Source organism: Ylistrum balloti, unplaced genomic scaffold (assembly GCF_031769215.1).
Source record: "Ylistrum balloti isolate Yb309-2 unplaced genomic scaffold, AGI_CSIRO_Ybal_v1 Utg370538, whole genome shotgun sequence".
Taxonomy (NCBI): domain Eukaryota; kingdom Metazoa; phylum Mollusca; class Bivalvia; order Pectinida; family Pectinidae; genus Ylistrum; species Ylistrum balloti.
Window position 1 is genome coordinate 436502 of NW_026782342.1, and position 25328 is coordinate 461829.

General features: G+C 40.3%; 1 protein-coding gene across 1 annotated transcript; it reads right to left on the minus strand.

Annotated features, from left to right (window-relative positions):
- Positions 1-687: 687 nt before the first annotated feature.
- LOC132556000 (uncharacterized) lies at positions 688-24987 on the minus strand. The gene is made up of 8 exons (XM_060220388.1): positions 24942-24987; positions 22797-23030; positions 20978-21111; positions 20344-20675; positions 11055-12012; positions 8973-9321; positions 8715-8720; positions 688-1022 (listed from the first exon to the last, which is right to left on the minus strand). Exons 1-8 carry the CDS (start codon positions 24970-24972, stop codon positions 688-690), a joined length of 2379 nt encoding a protein of 792 aa, XP_060076371.1. The 5' UTR covers positions 24973-24987.
- Positions 24988-25328: the final 341 nt, after the last annotated feature.

Genomic DNA, 25328 nt, shown 5'->3' on the forward strand with positions numbered 1-25328 from the left:
TTATTCCTTTAGGATTTTAGTCAAGAATAGATAACATTTAATTGCACGTTTTTGGTATAGTACCCTCATCACCATGACACCTTGGCCAGATTTCAGCTGTTGCGGACCAGTTCATCTGACACAATTTCATCGCTTTCAACAATCTGCCTATTGTTGCCTCCCCTTATAAAGTATCTCTCCAGCGACTTTCTCACTAACAACAATATCCACCCACTGGACTGACCCCAATACAGCACTGACCTATCCTCTATTGGACACTTGTTGGACGAGCTGGATTGACAGGTTCAACGACGCCAACCTCCCCTGTTACTCTGGCCCAACTGAAAACAGCCCTCTTGGAAGAATAGGCCAACATCCCAATGAGGAGGATAAACTCACTCATGAACTCCATGCCGATGAGGATCAGGGCTGTGGAGAGAGCGAATGGGGGACATACCTGGTATTGCCTAGCCAGCTCCCATAATCAGTCCATTTCGATTTCAGATTACAGAGTTCTCTTTCCGTTCCCTTTAACTACACCTAAATCACTTACCAGATACAAATCATTGAATTTGCAGTTTATTCTATATGGATTAATCTTCATTCTAAGATTGAAAATTATACTCGACGTCTTGTCTAGAATCATCTTCAAAGTTTACCTTGCGTTTCTATATCTTGAGTATATATATGTGTGACACGATTAAATATTTAATTGAACAGTTTTCTTCTTCTTGGTCCAGTAGCCTCATCCCCCGAACAAGTTGACCAGATTTGTGTCGTTGTATACCAGTCCATACGACACATTTTCATCGCTTTCAACAATCTGCCTATTGTTGCCTCCTTCGGGAAGCCATTTTTCCAACGCCGAAGGAGAGCTGTCATCCTTTCCCCAAAGTTATCAGGATGGCAAATTATTTGCTGCTCTATGTCTGGAGGTGATAATCCGATCTCTAAGCAGAAGGTGAAGAAAGCTTCGCCGATGTTTTTGATGATGAGTTGGATTTCAGAATCAGATGGAGCTCTGCCCAAGATCTCTGTTGGTACTATTAAAAAAAAGGAAAAAAAAAAAACATAAAAAAACAGGTTAAAAGCAGAATCAGAAACTGTTACTGAAAATTCCGACATAATGAAAATTAACTAAAATTCGAATATATACGCTAAATATAATACGTCTGGGAATTAAATAAGACCTATCTAGTCAGAAAATGTTATATTGATTGCATACTATTGCGGAAAATGAGGGGTTTTAGAAATATTTTCTCAAAGTTAAAGCTCTCATATTCTTAAGTTTTTCCATCATTATTTTGATTTGCATCAATATATATACTAACACGAAAAAGAAACGCCGGGTACACTAAATATACTACAAATGATTTATTGCTTGGCCTAGAATAATGACACTCGGTCAGGTTGATGTGTTGTTCGCGGTCACTAGGTACACGTGTTTAAAATCACACAATACCTGACCTCCGCGCTCCGTGCGAGGCACGTGCTAAAATACAAGAATCCCGTGCAGGGGAAGGTCATTGAGTTCGCCAATGGAAGTTTTCAGTCTATTTGATACTTTCATGTATTCGGATTGATTTTTCAAAGTTTGATTCGAATCAAATTTACATCCATGCCACGATTGACGGAAGTCCAGCGGGGACAGGCTATAAGAATGCTTTTGCAGGGTCAGGGCCAACTTCAGTTTGCTGCACATTTTGGTGTGCATATTCGGACAATTCAACGTCTTGTCCAACGTGTGCGAGTGACGGGGAGGGTCATCGACCGACTGCGAAGCGGACGTCCGCGCGTCACGACGCCACATCAGGATCGGTTTATAAGACTTTCTCACTTACGTAATCGCCATCTCACAGCTACCGAAACTGCAAATAACACTATAGGCAGTCATAACCGCCATATTCATCCTGATACGGTTCGAAACCGATTACGCGTCAATAGCCTAAGAGCCCGACGTCCCTATGTTCGCTTGGTTACAAGTACACTCGCCCAGAAATTTTCCTATGAGGCAATGGAGACGGGTATTCTTCACTGACGAATCCCGGTTCACTCTCTACCGTTCGGACGGGCGACGTCGTGTATATCGACGTCAAGGGGAACGTTACACCGACGCGTGCGTCGCTGAGCGGGATAGGTTTGGCGGTGGTTCAGTATGTGTTTGGGGCGGTATCTCCTATGGGTTTAAATCACTCCTGATCGTGATTGACGGTAATTTAACCGGCGTAAGGTATAGAGACGAAATCCTTAGCCCAGTTGCCGTGCCGTGTGTGCAAGCACGGAACCTGATATTCCAGCAAGACAATGCCCGGCCCCATGTCGCTAGAGTTTGTCAGCAATTTCTTGCCAACAATAACGTAATCCCAATCGATTGGCCAGCATTCAGTCCAGATTTGTCTCCAATTGAGCATTTGTGGGACGAATTGGATAGGAAAGTTAGGAGACGTCCAAATGCCCCCACTAATCTGGTCCAGCTCACACGTGTCTTGCATGAAGAATGGAATAACATCGCCATTGCAAGGGTTAACACCCTGATGAATTCCATGCATAGAAGAATCAGGGCTGCGACAGTTGCGCATGGAGGACACACAAGATACTGAAATGTCCGGCCGTGTTGCGCAATACAAGTAGGGTCATCGCTAAAAGGGGGCTATTTTTGGCATAATTAGCATTGATAATCGATAGAACCTTCAACAAATGGTTCCAAACAGATGAAATTGTATACAAAAATGAATGAAATAATGTAACATTACATTATATCATTTAAAAGAATCTTTTTAGGTTACACGGCGTTTCTTTTTCGTTTTAGTATATATATATACATTGAAGTAATAGTAACAGTACGGACAAGCGAATTGTCAATTTTTTTAGGCAACTTTCCTCTTTATCAAGACACAAATATTACATTCATTACATCACATACATAGAACATAAAACAAATACAGTCAGCGGAAGAATGACAAGCCTCATATGCCGGTGTTGTCTGTCGACACAACATCCCAACGGGTCGAGGAATCCCACTGTACATGTCAGATAGGGCATGCTTTTGTTCTGCAATATTATATGTATGTTGTATTTGTTCTGTACCATCTTTTGGTTGAATAATAATCACAATAATGAATATAACTAGATAACAATACTATTATACAGCACCCATTCTGGAGTTTTGTCGTACACGAGAATAATAATTTTACCGACGTGAGTTTGCCTATTGTAATGCTTAAAAAGGTTACTATTGTTATTAGGTCTTTTTACTATTTATAACGCTATATACATAATAATTTTGCCAACAATGTATCATCATCATTTAAGGAACATTTGTGTGTAATGGTATGTGAAAGGTGTTGCACACAATTCGATGAAAGTCATGTACTTATATATGCTATTTTGATTACAGTCTCAAGGCAGACGGACTGTGTTCCCATGGTGTGGACGTTATAAAAGGAAAATGTTTGTACACATTTACTTTTATCTTGCAGCTATTTCATTATCAAAGGCAATTAGGGTGCATGAATTACAATTTTAATAATTAATTATTTTTGAAGATTATTTGTCAATAAATCATAGTATATGTATCAAGTGTGTAAATTCTGATACCTTGAACTATATATAAGTGAAAAATAAAAAGAATATGGCCATATAAGGACTTTTGAAATTTTGAGTAAAATGTTACAAAATTTGCATCTGATCTTGGCTGAGGCAATATCTTTTAGTACTCAAAAATTACTTAATTAACATCAACAGTGGGATTATGTCCTAGTAGGTCTTTGTCCTTGTGGGTTTTCGATAATCCGAAGGCCCTTTATAGCGGACAAAAAACCACCCCAAATAGTTGTATGTAAGATGGTGCTTAAAATATCAAAAATGTTTTACATGAATCTAGGTATGTTCTTCACTCTAGACACTGAGCGCAACAAAAACAATTGCACGTCACACTCCGAGGAAAGTAGTCTACCGGTACATCTCGGCCATATTCGCAATGAATTCTTTGATTAAAAATAAGAAAAATGTAAAAAGTAATTTGATTTAAAAAAAACCTCCAGTTAAATGCAAGAAATATATCTATTTTCAAAATATAATTTTTAATATGGTTAAATCGTTCCAAAAATCGTCAACTCGCCCAAAGAAAAGTCGTCCCATAAATTGAAAATTTCTCCTTCCAGATTAGAGTTGTAACGGATGCGTACTGTCAGTTCGTTACCAAGTTCTATCTTGGACCCAGTAACTGTTTAACAAACAGTAAAATGCCCACCATATATATACAAAATACTGGCCTGTCTACCTCTCAAATAATGATATAAACTATACGAATTCAATAACTATACTCTAAACTACACACGGTAGATAACTAACATTTATTGCACCTTAACACTGACATGTATAGAATCTCAATACCAACTAAAACACTAAATCACATATATACCCGCCACCCTGTGTCGGTAGTAAATAATTAACCTTTTACCACAACATCCGTGACTGTACAAACTTGACCGTGACACACTTTGACCACGTCAGCCTTCACCGCGACACACGTGCATTGACTGCGTCACCTTTTGCCTCAACCACTTTGACCAAGTCAGCTATACACTGTGTCACGGCAAAACCTGTGCCTCGGTACCCTGTCAATGTACCTGATCAACTACACATCACCCTGTACTGTGATCTCCCGTGACTTTGTACACTTGTATAAGACGTGTAAGAATTATTGGTTCCGATTTTAAAGGATTACAGTGGAGCCCTAACTTATTCAGCTAGGCCCAAACTTTTACAGCCTGGTCACTGTTACCTTTTATTTTCAGCTAGAGATCCTTTACGTTCGTTTGTCAGCATCAGAGAGAGAGAGAGCTTTTCGTCTGGTGGAACCTCTATTTATACGACTACCCATCTAATGAAATGCCTTCTTTCAAACAACCAATCAAAAGTGCTTTTTCTTTTACAAACTATAGAAATAACTACTACAAGTCTACACTGCTAATCATTTATTGTGTACTGTTGTAAATCACATGGAATCAATCGTTTCAGAGTTAATCAACGGTACCAATCTCAAATAGGAAGGAAAACAGATGTAGTAACTAAATAAATAAAGTGCAATAATAGTTGGGTGATACACTAGTTGCCTCAGTGGTAGCTTGGTAGCCTCTCGTTCATGCCGAGTGGGTGGCAAGTTTGGAGTTGGTTGATCCAGTGTCGTTCCTTACTGAAGCGTAGCTGGTCACCCCAACTCCTGCCATGGTTAATGGGTACCATCTGCATGTCATGCCACGGATGACTTGGCATGTTGACATGTCTTGCTACAGGCAGATTCGGGCGTTTCTGTTTGACGTTGGTGATTGTTGATCCTGAGATTAAGTGGTGTTTTAGTCTCCCCCACATACTGCAAATGGCACTTGGCACACGTAATCAAGTATATTACATTGGGCGATGTGCAGGATACTGACTGGAGGATGTGGTAGTTCTGCCCGTTTGAATGCATTATATATATTATATACATATATCTTGCCTATTCATTCTTTGATTCACTTATTGACAGAATTCACTTGATATGGTTTATATGATATTTTCCCCCGGATATGTCATTATTCTAGATAGAGAAAGTAAAAGGACATCCAAGACGGGATGAATAAAACTTCCTTTCTTGGAAGGAATCGTCTCAATAGGTGCCAGCTGCATCATGTAATTAATGTGGCTTCTTATTTTCTCACAAATGACTGTTTCTACACTTGTATTATTTGCAGATATCCCTGCGTGCATGCTGAATTCTATGTTTCGCCATAACAACAAAAATGAAAAATCAAGCTCAGCAAACTGCTAATGTTATTAAATTTCTTGTTGTTCAGTGCGTGAATCGATCAAAGATGTCCCTAATTGAAACTAAGATTGAATGAAGAAAATACAAGACTCCTGATTGAAACTAAGACTAAATGATTGAAACTAAGACTGGATGTAGTAAATACAAACTCTTCAGGTATCACGAAATAGCCGAAAGTCAAAGAGAGATACCAGTAAATCTTCTCTTTCAGGAACAATTTCTCTTCAAGTTGGTTTTCTCAACAGAATAAAAGTTCTTATAACACAGCCAGAGATACAGTGAAGTATATAAGGGTATTTTGTATGTCATAGAGAGTGACCATTTTACAGGCTGAAAATGTGACATATTTTAAGCCAAAACCGAGTCTTAACTTTTTGTTCGCCTTAGGTTAAATTTTTTACTCTGTATTAAAAATTGTATTGCTCATTATTTATTTATCTGTATATATCAATCAATGTGGTCTTCCTCAAATTGCTGATTACATTTCAGTAATAATTACCATAACTTTAGTATGCAAATATGGTACCTACACCCACCCTAAAAACAAAAGATTAAAATATCCCGCCCTCCCTACGATCCATGAACCATCACGGCAGAAACATAGAGTGATCTTCCTTCCTCTTTCCTTTATGGCTACGAGTCCGGATGGTTTTAAGCTGAGTGTCTTCTTTTCCTTCTCGTAGTACTTTCATTCATTGCCTGAGGATTATTTGTTACTAATTTTGAAGTTTTTACCCATATCCCAATTTATATTGTCGTTATACGACTTGCTTATATGTTTATTTCTGCCTATTTTTCGGCCGTGTTCTCCACGTGTTGAGTGCGTGACCACGTGTTTCGCTGTTTCGGATATTACGTGAAGTTTGTTATTATTTTGCTGCTTTGTCGGCTGTTTTTGTGCGGCCGTTTTTCTTGCAGTGTTGCCACGTTACGGTAGTCTTTGACCTTTGAGCCGGCCTTGCAGTGAGACTTCGCCGTGTGAACTTTGTTCGCACACGGAGTCAACCGTCAAGACCCCCCTGCCTGTTCGGCGAACATCCAGTCGGAAGAGGGATTCGCCCTGTAAGTGCTCCGCCTCCGACTCTGAACCGGGGGGTGATTTAGGCGTTCCTGCCGAGGGTACTCTCATTCCGCCGAGCTCCGCCCTCGAGCAGGGAGTGGTACCTTCTGAGAGTCTTAAATAATCGCCTGGTTGAGGAACCCTGCCTCTCTCGATTGTTTTCTGCACCCTTCTCGGGCGCTTGCCTCTGTACAGAAGGATATGAAGGAGGACTCAGTCGTCTCAACACTTCTTGTAAAGAGGATACAGGCGAAGAAGGCCAGTGCTTCGCAGGGGTCAGCGCCTCCTAAGAAGAGGGCGAAGTCCTCGGCTGCTCAGCCGTCTGCGCAGTTCAAGTCCAAGCCTCGCTTCAAGGTCAACAAGCGGATGGGTAGGAAGGGTAAGAACCCTCCTGGGGGCAAGAAGAAGGGTACCTGACTCATTCAGCTCGTTGGCCGCAGCATACCAAGAGGCGGGTCGGGTGGACGGCGGTCCTCCCGTCTCAAGCTTTTGTCCCTGTCCCGCAGGATTAGGCTTCAGATGGGCAGACGATTCGCTGGTCTGGCAGGGTCTCGATCTGCCCCATCCGGAGCTTCCTCTGAGGTGAGGGAGGGCGGGGGGAGGGTTCTCCGCTTTTCTTCCGCAGTGGCTTGGAAATTGTCTGTGGTCAGGCAGTGTCTAGGTATTTCCCCTTCTTCCGGATCCGCCCCTCGCCGCCCAACCAATTTTCTTTCCTCCTCCGGGGGATGCGGAAAAGACTCGGGCGCATCAGGAGGAAGAAGCGACCATGCTTGCCAAGGGCGCAGTAGAGGAGGTTCCTATGTCGGAATGCACTCCCGGCTTCTACTCCAGAATGTTTCTGGTTCGGAAGAAGATCATAGATCTCAGTGCCTTCAACAGGCACGTAGATTATCTTCACTTCAAGATGGAGACCCCACGGGGCATAATGGCCTCTGTGAGGGACGGATTGTGGGCAACTTCAGTAGATCTGAAGGATGCCTACTTCCATATCCCCATCAAGAAGTCGGCACGGAAGTTCCTACGTGCAACGGCAAGGTATTCCAATTCTGGGCCATGCCCTTTGGGCTCATGACAGCTCCTTTGATTTTCACCATGCTGCTGTAGGTGGTCGTGGGATTCCTTCATTCTTGCGGAATAGACGTCACATCTATTTCAACGACTCCCTCATGCTTCACTTGGTGAGGAAATCGCTAGTGAAGGACACCCGTCTGGTCCTGAAAGTTTTGCTCAGAGTCGGCTTCATTCCTTCCAGAGAGAAGTCAGAGGTTTCCCCATCTCAGGAGTTCGTTTTCCTGGGGAACCGTTTCGACACGGGCTCTGACCTTCATCGCATTGGTTCCTCAGTTTTCTCGGGTATCTCAACTTCCTGGCAGATGTGGTCTCCCTAGGGAGGCTTCACATCAGACCTCTCCAGATGTTCCTCCTGTCCAACTGGGTTCCGTCATCCAGGAAGTGGGAGGCCTGGATTATCTCGATAAAACCAGGGGACGGACACTTGATCCCGTCTATTTCTCCCCAGCAAACAGGGACAACGATATATGTCCTACCAGTCGGTTTCCAGGTGGGTTTTCCAGGTCATTCAGTACGCTTTCGAGCAATCTGATGATCAGGCTCGGGTGAGGGTGAAAATGCAGGCTCATGAGGTCAGGGCCCTCGCTGCGTTCTTGGCCCTTCTCATTGGGTCCTCCTTTCAGGAGGTCATGTCTGCAGCCTTCTGGCGGGGCAGGGATAGCTTCACAGATTTTTATCTGCCATCCCCAGCTTCCCACTCTGAAGGCCTGTATTCCTGGTGGTGGCACAGTCAGTGTCTGTGACTCCTCGTTAGCACCGTGGCATGTCTTTCCGCACGGCGGCACGTAGGCACACTTACTCCTACATGGGTATTGCGCAATATATATTTATCTTTATATATCAATCAACGTAATCTTCCTTAAATTGCTGAGTTTGCCTTAACCCATACCTTCTCTGTGTTTCCTACATATCAATCAAAGATTTTATGTAAAGTAAAATAATATAATGTTGTGTTTAGTTTGTTTTGTTTTATTGTTTTATTTTCAAGCTTATTTTTACGGATTATCAAATAACCAATCATGTGAACAACAAATGATGTAATTTTCTGCATACCTTCACATTGGAGTTCCTCCTCTGTATTTATCATTTCATCAATTCGATCAGTGGCTATGCCAGCATCCTCCATAGCCCGTTTAATGTTTTGGAACGTCTGATTCGGGTAGGTCACCGTCCATTTTAGAAACAACTTGGTAGTCACTGATTCTGGCGCATATCCTATTAAGGAACGTTGAGTGGTTTGGATTTCCTCATAAGAAATACCAAGCCTAATAAACAGGTCAATTGTAGGCCCGGTTACCAGACGGGAGAGTCGACTAAGTTGCCGCGGCGTTGGCCTCACGTGAGGAAACGTCGTATCAGCATTTGTGTCCTCTTCTGAAATATTACAACAATAAGTTTTAATCTCTTGCCACGAAAATAAAATGTGGACTGAATTGTGAGATAAATTTATTTAAAGATAATTTAACACTAGGCGAAAACGGATTTTTTAGCATGGGCGAAAAAGAACCATTCAACACTCAAAACGAGCCATTAACTAGACCTGTTATTCAATATAAGACGTAAGATATGAAAACATAGACATCATCTTGTTAGATATATTGAAAAATAAATCAACAACTAGGTTTTTTGTTACGCGGTTTAGATTTCCGTATACGCATTTCCCAATGTTTAACCGCAGGTTTATAGATATACACTCACCAGATGTCGTCCTTCGCGTTGGAACTCTCGCAAACAAATATAACAAATTTAGGTACAGCACTTTGACAGAACAACTTAAATCTGAACTGAAACCCACGAAGTCACAAGTAGGAGTAAGACAAAAATACACGGGATTGAAACTACCATTTAATCTTAAACGTAAACAAAATTTTATTTTGATATTTTATTAAATTATGGCTAACACATTTAAAGAAGACGTCGTGTGGAAATGAAATATCGACAGAAATGACACTAGATAATAAAGATGCATTCGTCATTAAAATCACAGAGTGGAACCCGAAATAATAATGAGCACTTGCGATCTCTTATGTTCGAACTTTTGACAAAATATATTCCAATATTCTTGTTATTGACTCCTTCAGTGTCAAAATCTGAATTGGGAAACATGGAAAGCTACCGAGAAAATACGGAGTCACATGGAAACCTTTTTCTAGGAGCGTTAAGTATTATTTCCTGCCCTTTATCAAAATCTTGGAAAACCAGCTACCTGGACAGGATGTTTATTAAATACAAGACCGAAACAGCCGTATGATGCATTTTAATCCAGCTCTTGGCTTTATCTTATTCGAAATTTATATTAAAATGCGCTCTTAGCAAACGATCTGAGCATCATTAGATTGATTAGATGCTTTTTGGGTGATAAAATTCAAGAAGAATATCGAAAGCCTTTTGCAATAATTGAACAATTGTTGGATCACGCTGTAAATATGTAGACATCTCATTTTTTTTAATTTGCCAGAAAGTAGAATATTTTTGCACCTAAAGGTGGGAATACATTGCAATTGGTATAAACAATACCTCAGAGCGGAGCATATGGAATGTTAATAAAAACTCTTACGATACTACGTGGGAAAGTTCAAATCTGTGTATATCGTTCGGAAATTGATGAAACATACATATTTTCTAAAGGATGAGTCATTATTAGAGGTATCAGTGAATAAAGCCTAAGGTAATGATAGATAATGATATAACATTTGAACGCATATGCGCACATTATAATGGAAAATTCAATGTTAGCGATTCAAAGAAAGTTTTAAGTATATGACCGATTTTTGGTTTCTAGTAGGGATAGGGTTAAGAAGACACAAATTGCCACCATAGAACTACACAAATTTTTTATGCCAAATTTTCTGGAACTCTGACAAGACTAATCTCTAAGGTATTACATAGAAATTGCAAACGCAGCAGTTAAGAATATATTTTACATTTACGAAAATATTCCTCGGAAGTGGGGAGGCCAGATGTAACAGAAAACGTCAGGTGGATCGAACAGAGAAACAGTCAACCAGCCAGTCAGCCAGTCAGTCATTCAGCCAGCCAGCTAGCCAGCCAACCAGCCAGCCAGTCAGTCGGGCCGACAAGGAATTAATATACCTGGTTATATAGTATCAGGAGAAGAAAAAACATTTGATTTACCTCTGTAATGTGCCAAAACGCGGTGTCCGTTTTTACCAGTAGGTGTTGTCCGTGACAATCTCCCCCTTTACAAGGCACACCCTTCTCTGAGCGGTTGATGCCGTACAGGTCTACAGGGGTGTCGTATGGATTCAGGGAAAAACTACAGTGTAGTTTGTGTGTATGTTGAAAGTGCTGCTGGTCACTCATTTCCAATGCGTCACGAATAATCCCTTCGATTGAGAGCCTGACGTCTTTTCCACAATCTGCGGGAAGATGCGTTTCCGTTGGACTGAATACAGTCACGACAATAGTGGACCTCTCAGGCTGCATGGATAGGATCATTCTACAGAGGTCGTTGATCTCGAAACATCCAAAACCTCTATAAAGACAAACGTTACCACTGCTCGACCCCGTCTGGTCTATTTCAGTTGTTGTTTGGAGGCTTCTTGTTGACAATGATGTCGGCTTGTACGTCCTCAGGATGTGGGCAAAGATTCTATGAAACAACTCATCAGGTACATAAACATCGTTGAATACGAAGCATAATGCTTTAGAAACACCAAGCGATCTACTCTTCAGGCTGGTGATTTCTCTGGTTATTACGTCGATGTCTTGAAGCTCCACCAGTTTACTTGGAATGGTGAACGTCTCACTGAACTGTGGATGTTCAGTTTCGGGTCCTGAGATCAGCATTTTCACTATCAACCCAAATTTTTCCATCAGCGCCAAAAGAATGGATTTATGTGGAAGGAAAGCTTTATTCTTCTCCAGACGTAAGAGACCGTTAATCAGTTCCTGTGTCAACTCGCCCTTTGTTTGGTACAGCTCCTGGTGCCTGATCATTGAAAGGTCGTCTTTTGGGAGAAACTTGTCATCGGTAATCAGGATACTGAAGAAATCGGCAAGCCACTGGGGGTCGTTGATGACGTAGTCAAACTCCCGAAAATAAATCACAGACCTTGTGCAGTGAAGATATCTAAAATTAAATGTGTTATTTTACTCCAAAAATAAACATATGATCTACATAATAAAGAAATAAAATAGAAATCAATCAATATCAAAATACTTTCCAGTTTTTAAGCACAATAATTTATACCATATAACTACCATATAACTTTACATTTACGGACAAATTAGAGTTATTCGTTATTCTAAGTAATTTATTTAGACTTAAAAACATTCAAATGAAAAAAAAATATCTGAAAGAAATGATATATTATTGAATGAAGTATATTTTACACAACTGGTGTGACGTCACCAAATTCATATGATAATGACGTCAAGGAAAATGGGAAACTGGTTAGCTTGTCACCATTTCCTCCATTAATCATCTTATTTGTAATGGTTATGTAAGTTGGTAATATCATGATACTTATAATCATCACTATTAAAATGTTTTCGACGACAATAACAATACAATTACATCTGAGGCATGCCTGAGATTGTCGATAGCATTTTAAGTAACGAATAGCTGCCTAATAATACTTTGTTTAGTTACCATTCCTACATTCCATTTACCATATGCATCATATCACGTGCTTTGTGCCTACAAGAATATACAGACGTCAGACACGGTGATACTGCTCCCGGTGGAGATATATATGTGTTGTACCTTGTGATGATACGGTATGAGCTCGACTGGTGGATATAATCTGTATGTTGTAACCTGATAACTTTTTTTATTACTGTATGATCCGGTCCTGAGCTGTGAAGAGTGGTGGTAATGTGTAAGCTCTGTCTGTTTGTGATAGCGAATGTCATTTACCTGGAGATGATACTGTGTGATATGTGTCTGGTGATGATACTGTGTGATATGTGCCTGGTGATGATACTGTGTGACATCTGCTTGGTGATGATACTGTGTGATATGTGCCTGGTGATGATACTGTGTGAGATGTGCCTTGTGATAATACTGTGTGACATGTGCCTGGTGATGATACCGTGTGACATCTGCCTGGTGATGATACTGTGTGAGATCAGCCTGGTGATGATACTGTATGAGATGTGAATGGTGATGATACTGTGTGAGATGTGTAATTTGATGATACTGTGTGACATGTGCCTGGTGATGATACTATGTGAGATGTGCCTGATGATAATAATATGTGAGATATACCTGGTGATAATACTATGTGGTATGTGCCGGATGATGATACTGTGTGACATGTGCCTGGTGATGATACTGTGTGAGATGTGCCTGGTGATAATAATATGTGAGATATACCTGGTGATAATACAGTGTATGATGTGCCTGGTGATGGTACTGAACAAGATGTGCCTGGTGATGGTACTGTGTGAGAGGTGCCTGGTGATGATACTGTGTAAGAAGAGCCTGGTGATGATATTGTATAAGATGTGCCTGGTGATGGTACTGTGTGAGATGTGCCTGGTGAAGATAATGTGTGAGATCAGCCTGGTGATGATACTCTATGAGATGTGAATGGTGATGATACTGTGTGAGATGTGTAATTTGATGATACTCTGTGACATGTGCTTGGTGAGAATTCTATGTCAGATGTGCCTGATGATGATACTGTGTGGTATGTGTGCCTGGTGATGATACTGTATGAGATGTGTCCGGTGATGTTACTGTGTGAGATGTGCCTGGTGATGGTACTGTGTGACATGTGCCTGGTGATGATACTGTGTGACATCAGCCTGGTGATGGTACTGTGTGAGATGTGCCTGATGATGATATTGTGTGACATTTGCCTGGTGATGATACTGTGTGAGATGTGCCTGGTGTTGGTACTGTGTGAGAGGTGCCTTGTGATAATAATGTGATATATACCTGGTGATGACACTGTGTGGATTGTACCTGGTGATGATACTGTGTGACCTGTGCCTGCTGATGATACTATATGAGATGTGCCTGGGGATGATAATGTGTGGGATGTGCGGATGATGATACTGTGTGAAATGTAACTAGTAATGATACTGTGTGATATGTGCTTGGTAATGATACTGTGTGAGATGTGCCTGGTGATAACACAGTGTATGATGTGCCTGGTGATGATACTGTGTGAGATGTGCCTGGTGATAATACAGTGTATGATGTGCCTGGTGATGATACAGTATAAAATGTGCTTGGTAATGATACTGTATGAGATGTAAATGGTTTTGATATTGTGTGAGATGTGCCTGGTCATGATACTGTGTGAGATGTGCCTGGTAATGATACTGTGTGTGATGTGCCTGTTGATGATACTGTGTGAGATGTGCCTGGTAATGATACTGTGTGTGATGTGCCTGTTGATGGTACTGTGTGACATGTGCCTGGTGATGATACTGTGTGACATGTGCCTGGTGATGATACTGTGTGAGAAGAAGAGATGTGCCTGGTGATGATACTGTATGAGATGTGCCTGGTGATGATACTGTGTGAGATGTGCCTGGTGATGATACTATGTGAGAGGTGCCTGGTGATGGTACTGTGTGACATGTGCCTGGTGATGGTACTGTGTGACATGTGTCCGGTGATGGTACTGTGTGAAAGGTGCCCGGTGATGATACAGTGTGACATGTGCCTGGTGATGATATTGTGTGAAATGTGCCTGGTGATAATACTATGTTAGATGTACCTTGTGGTAATACTATGTATGATGTGCCTGAAGATGATACTGTGTGAGAGGTGCCTGGTGATGGTACTGTGTAAGATTTGTCTGATGATGATATTGTGTGACATTTGCCTGGTGATGATACTGTGTGAGATGTGTCCGGTGATGGTACTGTGTGAAAGGTGCCTGGTTGATATGTGAAATGTGATGATACTGTGTGATGATAGATGTGCCTGGTGATGATAGTGTGTGACATGTGCCTGGTGATGATACTAGGTGAGATGTGCCTGATGATGATACTATGTGCCTGGTGATAATACTGTTGAGGGAGGCCTGGTGATGATACTGATTGAGGGATGCCTGGTGATGATACTGTGTGGGTTGTACCTGTTGATGATACTTTGTGACATGTGCCTGGTGATGATACTGTGTGGGTTGTACCTGGTGATGATACTGTGTAATATGTGCCTGGTAATGATACTGTGTGACATCTGCCTGGTGATGATACTGTGTGAGGAATGCCTGGTGATGATACTGTGTGAGGGATGCCTGGTGATGATACTGTGTGAGATGTGCCTGGTGATGATACTGTGTGAGATGTGCCTGGTGATGATACTGTGTGATATACCTGGTGATGATACTGTGTGATACCTGGTGTGATACTGTGTTACATGTGCCTGATGATGATACTGTGTAAGGGAAGCCTGGTGATGATACTGTGTGAGGGATTCCAGGTGATAATACTGTATGAAATGTGAATGGTGATGATACTGTGTGAGATGTGCCTGGTGATAATACTTTGTGTGTCTGGTGATGATACTGCCTGGTGATGATAATGTCTGAGATAAACCTGGTGATAATAATATGTGAGATATACCTGGTGATGATACTGTGTGGGTTGTACCTAGTGTTGATACTGTGTGACATGTGTCTGGTGCTGATACTGTGTGATATGTGCCTGGTGATGATACTGTGTGACATCTGCCTGGTGATGATACTGTGTGCGATGTGAATGGTGATGATACTGTGTGACATGTGTCCGGTGATGGTACTGTGTGAGAGGTGCCCGCTGATGATACTGTGTGACATGTGCCTGGTGATGATACTGTGTAAGAAGAGACTGGTGATGATATTGTATAAGATGTGCCTGATGATGGTACTGTGTGAGATGTGCCTGGTGAAGATAATGTGTGAGATGTGTCCGGTGATGATACTGTGTGACATGTGCCTGGTGATGATACTGTGTGATATGTGCCTGGTGTTGGTACTGTGTGAGAGGTGCCTTGTGATAATAATATGTGATATATACCTGTGACATGTGCCTGGTGATGATACTGTGTAAGAAGAGCCTGGTGATGATATTGTGTGGGTTGTACCTTGTGATAATACTGTGAGATGTGCCTGGTGATGATACTGTGTGAGATGTGCCTGGTGATGATACCGTGTGATATGTGCCTGGTGATGATACTGTGTGATATGTGCCTGGTGATGATACTCTGTGAGATGTGTAATTTGATGATACTGTGTGACATGTGCCTGGTGCTGATACTGTGTGATATGTGCCTGGTGATGATACTGTGTGACATCTGCCTGGTGATGATACTGTGTGACATCTGCCTGGTGATGATACTGTGTAAGGGATGCCTGGTGATGATACTGTGTAAGAAGAGCCTGGTGATGATATTGTATAAGATGTACCTGGTGATGGTACTGTGTGAGATGTGCCTGGTGATGATACTGTGTGAGATGTGTCTGGTGATGATACTGTGTGAGATGTGTCCGGAGATGGTACTGTGTGAGAGGTGCCTGGTGATGATACTGTGTGACATGTGCCTGGTGATGGTACTGTGTGAGAGGTGCCTGGTGATAATAATATGTGAGATATACCTGGTGATGATACTGTGTGGGTTGTACCTGATGATGATACTGTGTGACATGTGCCTGGTGATGATACTGTGTGAGATGTGAATGGTGATGGTACTGTGTGAGAGGTGCCCGCTGATGATACTGTGTGACATGTGTGAAATGTCCCCGGTGATGATACTGTGTGACATGTGCCTGGTGATGATACTGTGTGAGATCTGCTTTGATAATACTATATGGGATGTGCCGGTTAATGATACTATGTGAGAGGTGCCTGGTGATGGTACTGTGTGAGATGTGCCTGGTGATGATACCATGTGAGATGTGCCTGGTGATGATACTGTGTGAGATGTGCCTGGTGATGATACTGTGTGAGATGTACCTGGTGATGATACTGTGTGAGATGTGCCTGGTGATGATACTGTGTGAGATATGCCTGGTGATGATACTGTGTGAGATGTGCCTGGTGATGATACTGTGTGATATGCCTGGTGATGATACTGTGTGAGATAAACCTGGTGATGATACTGTGTGAGATGTACCTGGTGATGATACTGTGTGAGATGTGCCTGGTGATGATACCGTGTGAGATGTGCCTGGTGATGATACCATGTGAGATGTGCCTGGTGATGATACTGTGTGAGATGTGCCTGTTGATGGTACTGTGTGAGATGAATCTGGTGATAATATTTTGAGACATATGCCTGGTGATAATACTGTGTAAGATGTGCCTGGTGATGATATTGTGTGGTTGTACCTGGTGATGGTACTGTGTTAGATGTGCCTGGACATGGAATTGTGTGAAATGTGCCTGGTGATAATACTATGTGAGATGTGCCTTGTGGTAATACTATGTATGATGTGCCTGAAGATGATACTGTGTGATGATACTGTGTGAGATCTGCCTGGTGATGATACTGTGTGGGATATGCCTGGTGATGATGCTTTGTGAAATGTTACTAGTGATGGTACTGTGTGAGATGTGCCTGGTGATGATACTGTGTGTGAGGTGCCTGGTGATGGTATTGTGTGAGATGTGCCTGATGATAATACTGTGTGACATGTGCCTGGTGATGATACTGTATGCGATGTGAATGGTGATGATACTGTGTGAGATGTGTAATTTGATGATACTGTGTGACCTGTGCCTGGTGATGATACTATGTGAGATGTGCCTGGTGATAATACTATGTGGGATGTGCCGGTTGATGATACTGTGTGTGAGGTGCCTGGTGATGGTATTGTGTGAGATGTGCCTGATGATAATACTGTGTGACATGTGCCTGGTGATGATACTGTATGAGATGTCTCAGGTGAACGGAAATTGTGAAATGTGCCTGGTGATAATACTATGTGAGATGTGCATGAGGAGGATACTGTGTGAGAGGTGCCTAGTGTTAATACTCTGTGAGAAATACCTGGTGATGATACTGTTTTGGATGTGCCTGGTGATGATACTGTGTGACATGTGCCTGGTGATGATACTGTGTGAGATGGGTCCGGTGATGGTAATGTGTGACATGTGCCTGGTGATGATACTGTGTGATATGTGCCTGGTGATGGTACTGTGTGAGAGGTGCCTGGTGAAAATAATATGTGAGATATACCTGGTGATGACTGCCTGGTGAGATTTGCATGATGATGATACTGTGTGACATGTGCCTGGTGATGATACTGTGAGATGTGCCTGGTGATGATACTGTGTGGGATGTGCCGGGTGATGTTACTTTGTGTGATATGGTTGGTGATGATACTGTGTGATATGTGCCTGGTGATGATACTGTGTGAGATGTGCCTCGTGATGGCACTGTGTGAAATGTGCTTGTTGTTGATACTCTGTGAAATGTGCCTGGTGATAATACTGTGTGAGATGTGCCTGGTGATGATACTGAGTGACATCTGCCTGGTGATGATACTGTGTAAGATTTGTCTGATGATGATATTGTGTGACATGTGCCTGGTGATGATACTGTGTGAGATGTGCCTGGTGATGATACTGTGTGACATCTGCCTGGTGATGATACTGTGTGAGGGATGCCTGGTGATGATAATGTGTGAGGGATGCCTGGTGATGATACTGTGTGAGATGTGCCTGGTGATGATACTGTATGAGATGTGCCTGGTGATGATACTGTGTGAGATGTGCCTGGTGATGATACTGTGTGAGATGTGCCTGGTGATGATACTGTGTGAGATGTGCCTGGTGATGATACTGTGTGAGATGTGCCTGGTGATGATACTGTGTGAGATGTGCCTGGTGATGATACTGTGTGACATGTGCCTGGTGATGATACTGTGTGAGATGTGCCTGGTGATGATACTGTGTGAGATGTGCCTGGTGATGGTACTGTGTGAGATGTGCCTGGTGATGATACTGTGTGAGATGTGTCTGGTGATGATACTGTGTGAGATGTACCTGGTGATGATAGTGTGCGAGATGTTACTAGTGATGATACTGTGTGAGATGTGCCTCTTGATAATACTATGTGGGATGTGCCGGTTGATGATACTGTGTGAGAGGTGCCTGGTGATGGTACTGTGTGAGATGTGCCTTGTGATAATAATATGTGATATATACCTGGTGATGATACTATGTGAGATGTGCCGGTTGATGATACTGTGTGAGAGGTGCCTGGTGATGGTACTGTGTAAGATTTGTCTGATGATGATACTGTGTGACATGTGCCTGGTGATGATACTGCCTGGTGATGATACTGTGTGAGATGTGCCTGGTGATGATACTGTGTGAGATGTGAATGGTGATGATACTGTGTGAGAGGTGCCCGCTGATGATACTGTGTGACATGTGCCTGGTGATGATACTGTGTGAGATGTGTAATTTGATGATACTGTGTGTGAGGTGCCTGGTGATGATACTGTGTGAGATGTGTAATTTGATGATACTGTGTGTGAGGTGCCTGGTGATGGTATTGTGTGAGATGTGCCTGATGATAATACTGTGTGACATGTGCCTGGTGATGATACTGTATGAGAGATGTTTGGTGATGATACTGTGTAAGAAGAGCCTGGTGATGATATTGTATAAGATGTACCTGGTGATGGTACTGTGTGAGATGTGCCTGGTGATGATACTGTGTGAGATGTGTCTGGTGATGATACTGTGTGATATGTGTCCGGAGATGGTACTGTGTGAGAGGTGGCTGGTGATGATAATGTGTGAAATGTGCCTGGTGATGGTACTGTGTGAGATGTGCCTGGTGATGATACTGTGTAAGATGTGTCTCGTGATGATACTTAGTGAGTGTGACTGAACGAATCTTAGATATAAATGTCTACGACCTCTGTTTAATAAATATATGTTTTATCAGTTCGTATTGGTAAGGTCTAACGCGGAATCATGTATATCAAGCCTACCTAAGGAGTGTGGTTCAAAATGAAACAATTAACATTTCATTTCAAATTTTAAATAAGACTCTTTGATTATTTTACATAAAGTATCGTACCCCTTTGTGGTTTTTGTGGTTAAGAAATATCAATGTCCTACTGAAGTAGACTAAGCTTAAGTTGTAGTGGTATAACTCGAGTTTTCTGTTGCTAGGATCATTAAAACGGAATTATTTACATTATATCCCCAAGGCACAAAGTAACTGTAGTACAGTGAACGCATTCACAATACTTACCTTTGTCTTAAGTTTATATATCGTTCAAATTTAACAATTATATGATGATCTCTTCATATTGTTATAAAATTCTTGATAAGACGAAGGAAATTTGGGCCTAAAATTGCGTCTCATAGCATTCTGTATAATGAAAATGCAGTATACAACGTTTGATAACGTAAGTGTGATATAAAGAATGTTGATATCAGCATCTATTATTGGAAACAGCTTTATGTATCTATTCATTTTTGGTTCACATATACTTACTCCAGGGCAAGTTTGATTTCATTTACATCGGACAATGGCACTGTAGATGATTTGTTCATCTTGATAATCTCTTCCATTTTGAGTATCCTTGTTCCTCTTTCTCTTGCTTTAAGTAAATCCATCTCTAGTTTTAACCACGTGGTAGGGAGTTGTCTTTCCCACTGATCCTGATGAACAGCGACTTCTGTGATTAAATCTCTTAACATTTTTAGGTCTGTGGCTTCATTGCCGAGGCTGTTGTCGACTGCACAGAACTTGACAAATTGGTGAGATGAGAGTTCGGGAAATTTGGAGATACTTGACCGTATGTTCTGTTGCTGTTTGTCGTAGTCCTGGGGAAAATGAGAAACACATCTTTCAAAATATTCATGTTTGTGCTATGTCTAAAAAGATGAAATCATCAACTTTGTCTGTTTTGAACATTAGGAAACAAGTTATTTTAATCAATATTAATAGTACATTTTTGTTGACACTCCGTCACTCTGTCAAAGGAATTTTGAAATATCTATATTAATGACTTGCGTCGTAAATAAACCATCCTCAAAAGAAAGGCAAACGATAGAATAATTAGAAAATGTTTAAGTTTTTGGCTTGAATTGCTAAATATTACACACCTGTAATTGCTATTACATACCTCGTAGTTTTCCTTCAGTTTATCAAGAAACGTGCCTACGAAAATGATCGGAGGAGCACATGTTCTCGTTTTAGGTGCATTCAGTTCAACTGAGGAAAACGTGCCGATCATTCTGATCCATTTTTTCAGGCGGACTGTATAAAAAGTTAATACATGATTGACAATAAAACAAAAAGTACAAATAATAATGACAAACAAAACTAGACAACACAGGTAACGACAAAGGTGGAAATATGGAAAAAAGAGAAAACAAACGTGATGAATCAAAGAGACGGTGACGAGAAAGACTGTCTAAAGTAAAACCCTGAGTTAAAATACAATAAAACTCGCAGGTATAGTTTGACCTGTTTATTACACCGGAATTATTGTACATGAAAGCTTATCGTACCAGGGGCCACTCACTCTGTAAAAAAAATCAAATACTTACTCGTAGACACATTGCAATTGCGAATGAGGTCCTGAGGTGCCCTAAAGTAGCAACAAGTGCAAACTACAAAATCGCAGGAAAGCAACCAGACATTGGACGGTTGCAGTGAAGCTAAAAGACTCTGTGAGTGACCTCAGAGAAGCTGCATGAGAGGTAGAATAGTCAACGGCTGGGTAGACCCTCAACGATATGTTGAAACATAATATTATAAAAGAATATTCTATTACTATAAGACTCGAGTTAGAAACCCCTAAGAATATAAAATGAATAGAATTCTCGAAGAACTAAATCCCCGATAATTAAATGACATATCCAGGCACAAATCCAACAAAGCGATCAGAATGAGATGTCCCCCTACCATATTACATCTATAATAAAAAAAAACACCAAATAAGGTTAATCAATACGTGATTAGCGTACATGGGATAATACGAATAACAAATGTAATAAATGTTGGATTGCACAATTACCCTCGATAACTGATATTATGTTGTGGGGGCTCAAAAATCCCTAGCATGGCATTCTATCAGGACAATGCTTATTGGTCAATCAACAGGATCCCTCAGACTTCATTAACATACTTACATACACATATATAGTGTGAAACTACACAATTACTGCATATATGCACTATATAGTTAGACAACAAGGCAACTTTTGTATATAAACTGTAATTTAATATTTTCGCAGGACAAAAAAAGTGGAAAACGGATATGTGGTTATATAAAACACAAAGAAAACACACATAATGAATTGGGGATAAGATGACGAGAAAGACTTTGCCAAGTAAAACCGAATGTTAGGTAGACCATAAGAAGTTTAAATCTCTATCGACGCGTGTGTCCTTAAATAAATAGATTAAAAATAATAAATGAATAGAAAAAAAATGATACAATTAGCAGAACCCCCACCATTAACCCTTCACATTTACATATATCGAGTTAAAATAAAGATGGTGATTATGCCTTAGATAAAATGCTGTATTGTAAATCCTATGTATTGTTCACATTACTTATGATAACTTTTCAAGTCCGTGCCTTGTATCTTTAATGAATATGTTTACTACAGAATTGTCCCACTTGTATCATTTCGTGAACATTTAGAATAACAAGGAAACCAAGTGAACTGCACGAGAGCAGACAAAATAAATTGTATAATACATTGCCGATTTGTACATAAGACCCTTTATATGAGGGTAATTGGTCTGTAGATGATCAATTTATGCAACCTTGATTAATTAAACGATCTTTTCACTCTGACAATGCAGAGTAGGTTTTTTTCACTAGCCGGGCACTAGCCGGTTTCGACGATTGAACATAAATAAAGTATTTTGTTAAGCAGTGAACGTCTGTACCAATTTTCCCAGTGTAAAATCACTGTTCAGTTCCTTACCTGTTTCCAGCTTATCTTTGAGAAAATCTGTCAGTCTAAAGACTATTAGATACACGCCGTGTAATGAAATGAAAACATTGTGTGAAGCCTGGAAAGGCGTTTGTCCACCCATATCCCACAGGGACAGGAATGCCAACTCAGAGTCAGCACGACGTGAAGCCGTTAAGACAGCTCTTGCCTCTTTCTGTTGTTCCACAGATACTTCTCGTACAGACACTTGCTTTGTTGTGCTGCCTTCGGTCACTAATAACATATTTGTAATTGTTATTGCCAGTTTAATAGTAACGGTATTGGATAAACGTGTGTCCAGCTTCCAGCTCATAACTCATAACTGATTTTGTTAAACATACCTATCTTAACTTCTTTATTTTAGCGTTCAAGATATATATCTAGCGCCATGTGGTTTTGATGTTGAAAATTCGTCGTCACTGCTTGAACCATTAGGCCTGTCCAGCACCTGACGTTTTTTAATATTTTTTCAACTTTGATTTTCTTGATATTGTGTTTTTTTATTATTCATTTATTATAACTGATAATTGCAAAGTACAATATATATATATCTCATTTCTTATTGTGATATTGGAAAATTGATATATATCATTGTACCATATATCTGAAATTGTCTTGCTTGTGCCAGTAATATAGGTGGCTGAAATTAGAATTGAAACCTGGATATTCGAATAACGAATTCTTGAGTTTGGAGATTTCATAACGGGTATTCGAATATTCAATGCGCTCGATTCGTTGATGGAATATCCAATAAATCACCTGCTATCTTTAGTCCCTCGGTAATGGTATAAAACATCTTCATCTTGTCAGCATTGTTATTTAAGAAATTATTTCTACCTTTTTTCAGCATTAATGTATTATATCTATTATTTCAAAATATAGAAGTGACATTTCACTAATTAGCTATTGTGACTGATCAAATTAAGATATATGGTAAGTGTATTATAGTTAATTACAAACCACTGTTGTAGGTATCTGTATTAAAACATCGACACTCAACTAAATTTTGTTTATTATTCCAGACAGTGAAAAAATGTTTGCTCTAGCCGAAACTTATATGTTACTTATTCCAATGAAATCGACACTTTTGACGTCAAGCAATAATTAATATAATGGAGTTACGTTGCCATGGCAACATGTTGGCAAAATGCAGGTTACAAAAGAGGCACTGATAGAGTGAAACAAAGAGAATTTACTATGTTAAGAAAACTTACATGAAGTCAACACTACTGATATTACTATTTGTCAACTGAATAAAAATCGTGCAGTTTATATTTTGATGGGTGATCATGTGTATATCTTTTATAATTTCTCGACTATTAGACTTCATTTGTGTATATATCATGATAAATAAATATTTGCCAAAGGCGGTAACGGTAACCAATACTAGCAGTTATTTAGTCCTGTTCCAGAACTGAAACAACACGCTCTTACACATTTTAAAATAAATAAACAGAAATATATATTATTGAAAAATAAAATAATGATATGGAATCTGTGTTTTTTTTTCAATATAATGCCTTTTGATGATATTTGGATGCTTTTGGACTGATGATATGGAATATGTGTTTCTTCAATATAATGCCTTTTGATGATATTTGGATGCTTGTGGACTGATGATATGGAATATGTGTTTCTCCAATATAATGCCTTTTGATGATATTTGGATGCTTGTGGACTGATGATATGGAAAATGTGTTTCTTCAATATAATGCCTTTTGACGATATTTGGATACTTGTGGACTGATGATATGGAAAATGTGTTTCTTCAATATAATGCCTTTTGATGATATTTGGATGCTTGTAGACTGATGATATGGAATATGTGTTTCTTCAATATAATGCCTTTTGATGATATTTGGATACTTGTGGACTGATGATATGGAAAATGTGTTTCTTCAATATAATGCCTTTTGACGATATTTGGATACTTGTGGACTGATGATATGGAATATGTGTTTAATTATTCTATAGCTACAACTTTATCGTTGGTAGTGTTGGTAGCTACGATATTCTTAAATGTTTTGCAGACTGATCTCTGGTCAGCGCCAAACGAGTGTAAAATAGGTTATGTTAATAGGTTGAAGCTAATTACATTAAATACTCTGAATCTACTATATATTACCTTTTTTTAACCATTTTTTCCGCTTTTTTCTTGGTTTCTCATCACAGCTCCCAAACGAGCTTTCACTACATCATCAGGCAATCGGTTACTCTCATACTTCCATGTTCTGGAATTCAAGTCGACTGAAAGAAAGTGTGGACGTAACACAGCTCCTACAGTTGGCTCTCTCGAGTTGAGGACAACAGGTTCTTTCTGAAAACGGCGACATATGGTAGTCTTACTGGCACCTTCTTTGCCGGTTAGAACAACCCGTATGTGTCGATATTTTTCTTTCAATCATTTGTAAATTTCTAGATACCGATTTATTTCTCTGCGATCTGAATTGAGAGAAAAAACAATGTACCACACCTTCCATACATCAAAGTGAAAGCCTTAACACCAGCAATACAATCTTATTG

Bases quoted from the DNA above. Each gene is read 5' to 3' on its own strand.
- LOC132556000 (XM_060220388.1), bottom strand. From the start codon at position 24,972: ATGAGAAACCAAGAAAAAAGCGGAAAAAATG. The intron at 21,112-22,796 runs GTAAGGAACTGA...CTTTTTATACAG, and splicing joins CAAAGATAAGCTGGAAACAG to TCCGCCTGAAAAAATGGATC. The intron at 12,013-20,343 runs GTAAGTATATGT...ATTTAATTTTAG, and splicing joins GAAATCAAACTTGCCCTGGA to ATATCTTCACTGCACAAGGT.